Source organism: Triturus cristatus, chromosome 10 (genome assembly GCF_964204655.1).
Source record: "Triturus cristatus chromosome 10, aTriCri1.1, whole genome shotgun sequence".
Lineage (NCBI taxonomy): Eukaryota > Metazoa > Chordata > Amphibia > Caudata > Salamandridae > Triturus > Triturus cristatus.
The window spans coordinates 528008249-528020363 of record NC_140593.1 but is presented as its reverse complement, the minus strand read 5'-3'; the positions used below and the strand labels follow the sequence as shown (position 1 = coordinate 528020363).

Genomic DNA, 12115 nt, shown 5'->3' with positions numbered 1-12115 from the left:
TCGGTGGGGGGTGTGTGACTGCCCAAAGATGTGTGAATAGTTGATTCAGCAGGTATATGAAGTTAAAACTATATGTTATAACAATTGTTTGGGTGAGTGAATATCTTTATGGGTGTGGCGATGAGCAAATATATGTCTCAATGGTACATGTCCAACAAACTAGAAAATTAAAAGCCAGTGTATGTGTCAGTTGTATATAAATAGGTATACATAACACTCAGTGATTGTATGAGTGACTGTATGGATAACTGTATAGTTGTAATAGTGATTTTAAAACACGCTTAGTATGATCTATTATCTATATGAATAGATGAAGTGGTGTTTTTATAAGTGTATAGCTAAGTAAAACTAAGTATGATCCATTGTTTGCATAAGTGAGTAGGATGACTTCATAAGTGATTAAGATGTGTGCTGGTGTGTAATGTCGATATAGGTGTATAAGTATATTTGATAGTGTTCTATTGATCTTTGACAGCATGTATGAGTGAATCTATAGGTAAGTGATTAGATGTGTGTATAGATCTAGGAATCACTGAGTGGGTGTTTAGAAACTTGTATTGGTGTGTCAATGGTTTTAAATCTGGCACTCTCTATTTTACAGTGAGTGATGAAAGGTTATACTAGTGTATGATGAGGTGTATCTGATTGTCACATGGAGGATGTCATCAGTGATATTTATATTTATATATCCACTCATTCTTCAACGTAAGTTGCTATATATATAATACATATTTAACCTCTTCGACGCCGATGACGGAACGGTTCCGTCATGCACGTCGGTTGGGCTGTGCTTATGACGGAACCGTTCCGTCATGGCCCCGCCCGCGCTCAGAACTTTCAGCACTGCGCGGGAATCCGCGCAGCGCTGAAGAGGTTAAATAACGAACCAAACAACATTCTCTGGATGATGTCATCAGTGATGTCATCAGTGATGTCATTTGAGATGTCATCAGTGATGTCACTGACCATGTCATGAATGATGTAATATGTGACATCATCAGCAGTGGATTGCGGGCGCGCGAGATGTAGTTAGTACAACTAACTATATCAGAGGAATTTCAATGGTTTTGTTTGAGTGAAATGTCCAGCTAACTATAGCACCCCTAAAACCTATTGTTTTTTCAGTGAATTTCTAAGGGTTTTTATATGCTAATTCCTAACTATATCAGGCCTGAAACCTATGGTTTTTTCAGTGAAAAAATATATATATATATATATATATATATATATATATATTCACTGAAAAAACCATAGGTTTCACACATGTTATAGTTAGCTGTAGATTTTACTGATAAAAAACCAATGAAATTCCCCCGTTATAGTTACTGTAGGCAACTATAACTCACGCGACCGCAACCCTCTGCTGATGCTAATACTGTATTTAGACACTTATTTGCCCATGTCTTCTTCCATTAAATTTTAGCTTTACATATATTACAAATATTTTTTTTTCATAAAGACACATAAGCTGGCTCAGATATATATATTGATTTAAAGGCTATTTTCTCAGAATCTACTGAACAGATTTACACCAAACCTACAAAAGGCACTTCCTTGACCTGAGGACTACCTCTCTGCCAAATTTCAAGTAATTCTGTTCAGCCGTTCGGGCTGTAGCTGTGTCTAAAGGTCCTATGGAAAAATGCATGGGAAAAACGCGTTTTGGGACCCCCCTTTTATCTCAGCCCCCGCTTGACGAATCCCCCCGAGACTTTCAGGGTAGGAGCGGAGCTCAACGCCCCACCTATTTTGAAAAATTCGCGAGGATTCGTCGACCGGCGCAAAAGTTATTCAAAATAGAATGTTGCGGATTTCCTATGGAAACGTGGTCCTAACCATAACTACCTACTGGCAACCGCCAGTAGGTAATATATATATATATATATTATCCTTTCTACCACTGTGAGGTACAATAAGATTACTGTCTTTTGTTATTGTTATAAAGAGCAAGAAAACTAGAACGTAATTCATGCCTTGGCCCTGTTCTAACAACTAAGTTTTTTTTCATTTTAGAAACATGAGGACGAAAGTGAAGCATGGCTGCACAGACAGGTAATACTTCCTCTTTACTGTTTTTAAAGGTGTCACAAACAGACCACGCAGATTCACTTCAAGTGATAATTAAATGCCAATGATTTTAGGAGACACTGTTTTGACAATGTATTTTAAAAACTGCACTTTTGGCGAAACAGATCTTGAAATGCGCGCCCATGATGAAATGCTGACAGCTCTATTTAGAAATCTATAAAAATCCGCTCCATGAATAAGCCCGAGAATAATGAAGCGCCTACTGGATAAGGAGTGTGCAATGCATAATTAAGCCCATTCAGTATAATGAGGGCTGGCATAGGCATTTAGAGTGAGAAATGATGAATGCGGGCTTCTCCGCTCATTTAGCCAAATTCGGTTCCTGCACAGGGCTTGTGCACAGAATAGCGCACAATGATGTCCTTTTGAAACCCAGAGCATTACTGCTCTTAAGCTAGAATTTGATACGGGTTATTATAAAATTCTGCAGCATTATGCGATCCTTTTCAATAGAGGAAATTACAGCTTTATTCGGAGTGTAGTGAAATACCCAGCCCATGGTAGCCAAGGTCGAATGCATTTATATGAAGAAATATAAATAAATACAGGAATTTTCTGACAATTTATGAAATTGTGACAATGAAATAAGGGACGTATTTCTTTAGTTCTTCCATGATTCTGGGAGGCGAAAACTAAGAGCTTTTCTAAATTTAACTAACACCATGTTATCACCCTTACGTAGCGCACTTTTATTATTTATATAAGCCATTGTAGCGCTAGTGATTACCGAGTCTAGGCGCTCGTTCTTTATATTTGTAGGAATTTGATCAATGGAAATAATAGGAAATAAAAAATGCAACGCGATGCGGTATCTATGGTAGGAAGAAAGAAATGGATTTATGTGCGTTTTTCATCCAAGTGTGGGGATAGTTGGATTAACCTACTTATTGATGGATGAAATAGCTCTGTTTTCAGAATGGTAGAACACTTTATGCTGGAAAAAGTAACAACCGGTAAGGCTTATTTTGTAGTTAAGAAATTTGCTCATTTCATTGGTGAAAGCGAAAATTATGTGAAATGCTGAGCATTCCAAGATGGTGGCACTATGCATGCACAAGTATGCACCGCATTACATGTGGTGAGGCAGCGGCTGCAGATTTCTATAATAAAGAAAGATAGCAAGAAAGATATAAAAAAAGAAACAAAGACAGTATCTCGGTAGTGTTTTGGGAAAAATTAAATTGAAAAAAACGGAGCAAAACAAGGTTGGGTGGGGGAGCATCCGGGGCAATGGATGAATGATGGTCAAGGAGTGGCAAGCACATACAGAAAGTGTGGGGGCTAGATAAGAAAAAAAAGAATAAATATAAATTTGTGTGGTATTAGAGTGTACACAATCACCAGATGTCATGGAATGATGAACATATATTAGCCAATGCCTGAAGCCACCTTCTTCAGTAGCGGGCGGCTCTATTAAGTGCCAGACAGGCCTTTTATTCCACCGGGCATTTCCCGGTGGCTGGAGCCCGAGTTTGAAAGCCCAGGGCCGCTCCTGAAGCCTCTGTCACTCTCCCCAGCCCCTCTGGATTAATTACAGCAGGCACAGGAGGTTTGGAGAGAGACAAAGAACGGGAGGGGGAAGGTAAAGAGAACGTGATCCGAGAGTTAGAAGAGAGAGAGAGAATGATAGAGAGATTAGATGATGGAAAGAGAGAAGTTGCACGAGGAGACGAAGGGAGTGGGGCTGGTTTAAGAATGTATGCCAAGATTGCTTTAGAATCCCCAGTACGTCCCTGGCTCTACTTGTATGTATGTATATTTGTGTGTGTTATGTGATGACATGAGCTCTCGTCAGGCAGCTAAATCTATCTGTAGGCAACGATTAAAATGGTGCGGGTTTCTGCAACAGCTGTTGGCGGGTTCCTAATCTACCCTTACCGTGGTTTAACACAGATTAATTGAATGCAGGTGGAACTAAAGCTGGTGCTTTATGAAGCACCTCAAACATATGCACAAAATGACATTAACTTTTGTAATGTTCAAAAACAAGGGCAAATATGTTATTAGTGCTCAACTCCCTTGGGTGCCTGCATTTACCCTTGAACTGCTGATCATAGATTCTATCAGTAATTGCAACTGGTAAAAGGTAAATTATCTTACACTAAGCCAGGGCATTCTGCTTTCAGTCTGTAAGGTGAATAGGACATAACTATAATAGATAAAATATTGAATATCTTTAATAATTCAAATAAAATGTATAAATGTGTGAATTCATATGTCTGAGGACCGCCATACTCGCGGAGGCAGGAGCGGTGGAGGTTTAGCCGCCGTCGCACAGGCGCTCCGACTGCCCCATTACAAGTAGGGCGGTCGGACAGCCATTGCAGTGCATATGCCGCCAGGGAACCGCAATTCACTGGCAGTGGCGTGGTGGTGTAAAAGTAGCAATATGTGTAGCGGGACCCCCGTGGTCCTGCCAAGCATATTACGAGTTTCCTTTCCGCCACAGTTTTAATGGTGGTTCCTCTTCCATGAAAACCGTGGTGGAGAGGAAACCGAGGGGGCCTAATGGGATCCACTTGTGCCTCTGGGCGCTGGGGTGTCAAGACTGATTTGCATATGGCTGGTACCAACCTGGGGTGGTGTGGTGAGTAAAAGAATGATGGATTTAACCCAGATCTTTGTGACTGGGGGTGAATGCTTGCATTGTCCAGCATTCCGTCCATCAATTGTTTCATTTGCATAGGTCGCCCTAAGTGTGAATGGGATGCCCAGACGTGGGCCCCGTGCTCACTACACCACTGGATTCAAGCTAGCCTGGCTGATGAAGGGTGATGCCCTGAAACCGGTCCCAGGATGCTTGTTTCCGGTCCAGGGAAGACCTGGCTTGGCATTTCGGGCTGGACTGTTCCCACAAGGACATGGTCAAGACTGATTTGCATATGGCTGGGTCCAAACTGGGGTGGTGTGGTGAGCAAAAGAATTCTGGCTTTAACCCAAATCTTTATGACTGGGGGTGAATGGTTCCATTGTCCAGCATTCCGGCCATCAATTGCTTCATTTGCATAGCTCACCCTAAATGGCAAGGGTATGCCCAGACGTGGGTCCCTTGCTCACTACACCACTGGATTCAAGCTAGCCTGGCTGACGAAGGGTGATGCCCTGAAACCGGTCCCAGGATGCTTGTTTCCGGTCCATGGAGGGCCTGGCTTGGCAGTTCGGGCTGGACTGTTCCCACAAGGAACAAGGTCAAGACTGATTTGCATATGGCTGCGTCCAAACTGGGGTGGTGTGGTGAGCAAAAGAATGATGGATTTAACCCAGATCGTTGTGACTGGGGGTGAATGTTTGCTTTGTCCAGCATTCCGTCCATCAATTGTTTCATTTGCATTTTACTGGGGAAAGCACCGTGTTCACAGATGCCTTTGAGTATGTTGGGAGACCTGGATATGTTGCCAGCTTCGAGCCCACTTTGGAAACAAGAGAAGGCTTAGGTAGACAATTTATTTTTGCAAACTCTTAATTTTTATAACTTCAAGTCCCAGAATGCAAAGTAAAAACTAATATTTTGGTTAGGGCATCTAATGAACTCTCTTGGAGTCTGGAACAGAAAAATACCCAGGTAATATGTGGAATATTAAACAGACTCCTAATTGTATATTAAAAAATAAACTGGAGGTCACTTCTGAGTTTAAGTGCACCTAAAATCACTCTTCCTGTGGCCTTCTGCCTCTGAATGACCACAAAACTCTTTGGCGGCTTGCAATATCCTTATGATACACAGTTCAGCTTCCTTATCCCACATAGTAAATAACCAGACTTATGTTAGAATGAACCACTTGATTACCTTAGGCAGCATTATCATAAATGCATGTGGGAAGGGATGGGAAAAACCCTATGACTTAACTTCGGCCAGGGTAGAAGTGATTTGGTTGTGCATGCACCAGTTTCTGCAAGTCACAGCCACTTGACAGTTTACCACTCTATAAATCAAAATATTTGCAGCAGTGTGCTGCACTAACAAAACAATAAGTCAGCCATGCAGTAACTGTTTCAAGTCTATCAATTGTTTTGTATTTCGGTAAGCCTAATTGGTCATTGTTTCGGCCAATCCATTGCCTGATGAAGCAGGAGCTGAAATCCAATATTGGAACACATTAAATCTCTTGAGGAAGATCGGTTGAGCAGGATCATGGGAGGGCACATTGCTCCCTTATGTGCACACTCAAATGCACATGGAAGGCATGTACTTTCTGCCAATATATTTCTGTTATGCTCACTGTACGGTGATATTTAGGAATAACATTATAAGATCCTGTTGACTCGGATAGTAACACAAACAAAACTGACTGTAGTGTGGCCAATTTTGTGATATCCCAGGTTACATCGCATGATAATAATACCGCCACATGTGCCTGCTGCGATAAAGGATGAAAACAAAAAATGCATTGTGCACACTTGGCCTGTAATAAACCATAATACAAATGGCAACTTTGCCAAAATCCACCACTAGGTTGAAAATATTGATTGCAAACACAATACCAGATGCTTTCACTGGACAGGATGCTGTTAAACCTCTTATGCACATGGCCTTCCTGATATAGGCTCTCTCCCTCATTAAAAGCCCTCACCTTCGGCTGGTGTCTATAACTCGGGTTCAAGGCTGTTAACAACCAGTGTATATGTCAACAATGGGCTATAATGCTATGTTAAGATCTATGTTCTCAGAATAAGGATGTAATTTTTTATGGCAGTGCACTTTACAAGTTCCTGTTATGATTATGAATATTGTTTCACAAGTTTTGCATACACCCCAATTGGCCAGTCAGTGATCAGCTCGAATATTAATGAGAAATTTTGAAAAAAGTATAAATTCTGATGTTTAAAAAAATATATAAAAACATATGTCAAAATTAGAAGAGTAACTTCTCTTGAAAAATCTTAATATTCATTGCTCGCAACTTTTCTTTTTCCAGAATGAAGAGCCAATTTTCTCAAAAGATGGAAGGAAGTTTTTCTTTGTGCGTGCCATCCCCCAAGCAGGGCGAGGGAAGTTCTACCATATAACCATGTTCTCATCACAGGTAAGACAGTTTTCATTACCCATATTTACATAAACTTGGGACTGACTGTAAGAGACTCTTCTCCTATTTTAAAAATGTGTCATCATATCATTCTATTGAAGGTGTTTATCTGTGTGACTTTTATCAAACATGCTTTATATTGGCACAACATATACATTATCCCCTTGATACATACAATATTGCAAATAGTACATTTGTAATCAAGTACTGGTAGATTTAAGACTTATTCGAGGAGTCAATATCTCCTTATTGGTAGAGAATTTGTAAATGAAGACTTACACACTTGTGGAATTTCCCGAATTTCAGGGTAAAAGAAAGAGTTCCTTCTTCATATGCCAAGTTAGACTGAATTGGGATGCACTTTGTGCCTCTCTGGCAGCCTCAGTGACCATACCATGTGCAATGGACAAGCCGCAGAGAACAGTGGGCACGTTTTAGACAACCACCAACTCCATCATAGAGGTCCTGCACACCCCATACTTGAGAGACTCTTACATATGATTGTTGTCCGCCACACAATTTTTTCCAAAACCAAGGGATCAGCAGTTAAAATGTGTTCCTTTGTCTAAATAGAATTCAGCACATTCTTAATGAATGAGAACTGCAAATATGTGGGCCCAAAATTCAGGAATGAGATTGAGGTGTACGAGTCCCCTAATCATAATTCTTTGCCAGCTTTAGAGCCCTAAACCAGATCTCACATGATCTTTTGGTTGCGATGCCAAGAACCAGCCACCAATATTTTTTTCACTGCAGCTGAAGCCTGATTATTTGGATTTAGGAGCCTCCCCATTAATTAAATTAGCATGGTTCCTTCCTGCTTAAAAGATGGCGGATTCACTTAAGCACTCTTTGTTGACATCTGTGTGTGACTTGCATAATCCAATTCCAAGGCCAGCCAGAGGCCAACTAGTCCCTCTGAAGTTGAAGCATTGAATACCATTAGATTTTGTTGTCCGACTTTTAATTTTGTAGTGCTTAGAAATTGCTAAATTGTATACATAGTTTTATTTAAAAAAGAGCAAGTGATTATTGAAGAATCTTTCTGTTATGGTTCAAGGCAATAAACAGTGACCGTCACAATATGATTTTCTAATTACATTAACTAATCGCTTGGGAAAAATGGGCTTAAATGGGTGACAATTTTCCTAAAATCACCCTTACATGTTCGTTCACTGGGCTTGGTTCAGTTCTGATGAAGGGGAGGAAGGAACTGAAGTGACCTCCTCCTTGTTTGTGATCAGATTCTCTGCTTCTGCCCTGCCTGACGTCAGCCAGTGTGCTGGCATCCAGGCATGAATGGCGTTTAAGGATTTAACTGTCGACCCCATCACAAGTTGCTGATAAATGATTTAGGCCCGAGCGCCATTTATCCGTAGGGAGCCTTCCTCGTGGCTGTTTTAGTACAATGGGCTCGAAGGAAGATTGTCTACCTTTCAATTGCTGATTGCTAAATGTAAGTGGGGAGAGGAGTTGGCCCAACGGCTAGGGCTGTCGACCTCGAATCTAGGAATCCGGGGTCGAGTCTTGGCAATGGCACTCAACATCCTGTGATTGTGGGCAAATCACTTAATCTCCCAGTGCCTAAAAAAAAAAAAAAACAAGCATTAGCATAGCCAATAGGTCTCGCCTTTGGGACCTTATAAGTGTTTAGCCATGCAACAGTTGCATAACTAAATACTTATAAGATCCCAAAAGCGAGACCTATTGGCTATGCCAAGCGCAGGGCGGCTGCGAAAGTGAAAGTACTTGCGTCAAGCGCAGCGCGTGCGGCCGCGCACATGCACTGTAGGTCTCGGCTGGCCTGGTAGCACTTTTTGGAGCCCTCTCAAAACGTCTCGCCAGACCAGCGCATGCGCTAGGTCAGGCGAGACCTAAAAAGAATATGTCTTCATGTAACGCAACTGGTGCTATGTAAAGCGCTCTGATACCCGATCCTGGGTCAAGTTCCCGCTATATAAAATTTCGTTAAAAAAATATAAGAATAAATAAATAAAAATTAAAAAAAAGTGTTAATCCGACACCCTATTACCTTAAACCTTTGCCAACGCAGTATCAACACTTGTTAACTCCTATAAAAGGGACAGAACTGTGATCAAATACTGCCACAAAATTACCGCAGTATCCAGCATAATTAGCTTTTTCCTGCCGCATAATTTAGTCAACACTGCTGCATAATTTGGTCCTCCCCTGCTTATTGTTAACCAGAAAAGTTAATGCGAGTATGTGCGATGATTGAGGGGATTCATAAAGCACCAGCAGTATGTGGTTTCTCTTTATTATACAGATTGTAGTGTTACTGCAGGCTGTGGTTTACGAGCACATCACCCACTGCCAATGATGCATGGATAACACTCTTATATAATGGGATATTCATTTTTTTCATTTTTGTTTTCTGAAGTTATGATTTTCATTACATGGGTTGTTTATCCCTTGTGAGCTCTGGCTATCAGAGGATAAGTAAGCAATCTGCAGTTTAAATTAACAAGGATATTTGGCTACTATGATACTGTGTGTGGCAGATAAAGCCATTATAGCGTGTAAAAAGAAGTTGACTTTCATATTTTTATTTTATAAAAATCCGCAGGAATAGCTGACTATCTGGTAGGCAACTGATTTCAATACAAAACTTTAGAGCTACTTGCCAGGCTTCAGTGTGGAGTCTTTAAGAAATGTTGCAATGGAAGCCTTTAGAGTAGACTTTTCCTTTGTCAGTGTGAAAGATGTTACCCGCATGACTTAGCTTTTTTATTGCTTCTTTGCCCTTTTACAGTAGCCACAGGGAAGAACTATCCTCAACCGATAGTCTAGGAAGCTGAAATAAGAACTGCTCAAAGGGCATTTGAACATTTGTTAGATCTTTGGCTCATAAAGAATTGTACTAGCTGCGCCTTTACTTTTTAATACAATTAGCAAATGAACAGTGATTTAAACATTGGTAAAATTATTGTTCAGTTTGTTTGTGTGTTTAATAGTGTGTTTTAACTATTTCGTTATACGTTTTTATGCACGTGAAATGTATTAAATAATATGTTTGCCTCTGACTCTAAATGAATCAAAGGTAGAATTTTAAGATTCAATTTGTAGTACTGAGAAAATGAATTTAAGAATTCTGAACAGCACTTGTAGTCCGAGGAATAAAGATATAAATTGGATGGGTTGTATTATATAATACGATATTCATTTTTTCATTTTAGTTTTCTGAGATTATGATTTTCATTACATGGATTGCTTATCTCTTACCCCCACCCCTCCTCGTATTTTGTGCCATTCAAGCCTTCGGTTTGAAGCAAGGTGTCTGTGAATCAAACTGACCGTTGCAGACAATTAAAAAATATGTTTCTAACTGAGTTTCAGTTTCTGGACTCGCATGGAAAAAATTCACTTCTCAATAATAGGATCGACGTAAGTGTATAATGATTAATAGTAAAATCATTGCACACCAATAAACAGAAATACCCTAATGTACAATCATAGATTATTCCAAAGCCAAAACAACATATACATTCATGTAAATAAGAAACATGAATACCTGCGCCCACGGGCCCCTAGCTTTCCTTCTTCTCGTACAACTCAAGTTTCTTTCATGGGCATAGCTTAGCTAGTGAGATTCAGGGATGTGAATCTCAAATTTCCAACTAAAAAAGCAATAGGTTGCAGGGTGGAAGGGTGAGATGACCAAGGTTCGGGATGGGCCATTTCTATGAGGGCCAAGGTCAGTTTTGATTTGTATGAGGTAGACCTCTCTCTACAGTGACACCGTGGGTGAAAAACGAGGGGTTCAAATGATACCCCGAGTGACTGTCACTGGGTAAACTATTGGCATGGGGAAACATCCTTTACCACGATGGCGTTACAACGAGGAACATTTACTACGCAACACTTACCTCGTAGACGTCTTCACCACGCGTTCTTCTTCCACGATCGTCTTTACCACGCAAGTCGTCTTCCATCTTCATCGTCTTCTACGTTGCTACGTCCTGCGTTAACGTCATTAGTGTAGTCCCTTTTTACTGTCTAGGGTGTGTTTTCAGCTTGTTGAAGACGTGAGTTAAAGGCAAAAATTAGAAAAAAAAAAACCAAAAAACGTGAGGAAGTAGAGGAAATCGACATCGTTTTATGTGAAAGGAAATGACGCTTCAAATTTAAGACGTATAACGTCAGTCACGAAGTAAGAACGAAGAGACGACGTGAAGAGGTAAGGGAAATACAAATTTAAAATATATATCTAAAAATTGAGGGTAACGGGCAGGGGTAATTATAAAAAGTATTGGGGGAAGGGGGATAACGTAAGGGAACAGGGGAGGGGTATAACCTTTACCAAGAATATTCCATTACCATGCAAGTATGCGTGGTAAAGGAATATTAGTGGTAAAGATTATGCGAGGAAAAATCATTCCGTTGTAACGCATGCGTGGTAAAGGCATGCGTTGCAACAGAATTCGTTGTAACGACATACATTCATTGGCATGCATTCATCCCATAAACCATTGGGAAGTGGATTATGGCTTTAGAAGCACCTGCTGCACCATTCCTTGCCTCCAGCAATTTTCAGGCAACAATAAAAAATATCAAGATAACTCTGGTGATTAATGTTCCTCCATGGAAAGAGATGGGAGTTTTGTCTAGTGGAAGTTTAGACTCATCGTAAGGTAGCACAGAGGGTTAATATTCCTGCTGTAAAGAACGGGTACCATGCAGATCACAAAGTTCACATAATGCAAATAGGTCAGTGGGTTACTGATTTTGCCACAGAGATCCTTTAGCTACTTGCAGTTTATAAATTTAAATCCTAATGTAGAACAGTGAGCTATTAACTGTCATCAAAGAGATTAGAGCATTATGATTGTTTCCAGTCTTTCACTATCCTAATGCTGCAAAAAGGGTTCATTTGGGTAGAAATCAATTCTAATTATGAAAGTGAACCCTCAAACATGTTGGTACATTTTAAATTCTGAGTTTGTGCTTCTCCAGATGAAGCACTCTGAAACTATACTGTGTAC

At 40.4% G+C, this 12115-nt stretch overlaps 1 protein-coding gene across 4 annotated transcripts in view; it reads left to right on the top strand.

Annotated features, from left to right (window-relative positions):
* The window catches only part of DPP6 (dipeptidyl peptidase like 6), a 2129336-nt gene that overhangs the window by 1756953 nt on the left and 360268 nt on the right, over window positions 1–12115 (top strand). For all 4 annotated transcript variants that reach the window (XM_085631994.1, XM_085631993.1, XM_085631995.1 and 1 more), the window contains exons 12-13: window positions 2014–2052; window positions 7005–7112. In XM_085631994.1, the coding sequence (XP_085488120.1) occupies window positions 2014–2052; window positions 7005–7112 (147 nt within the window). The remainder of the gene's footprint in view (window positions 1–2013; window positions 2053–7004; window positions 7113–12115) is intronic.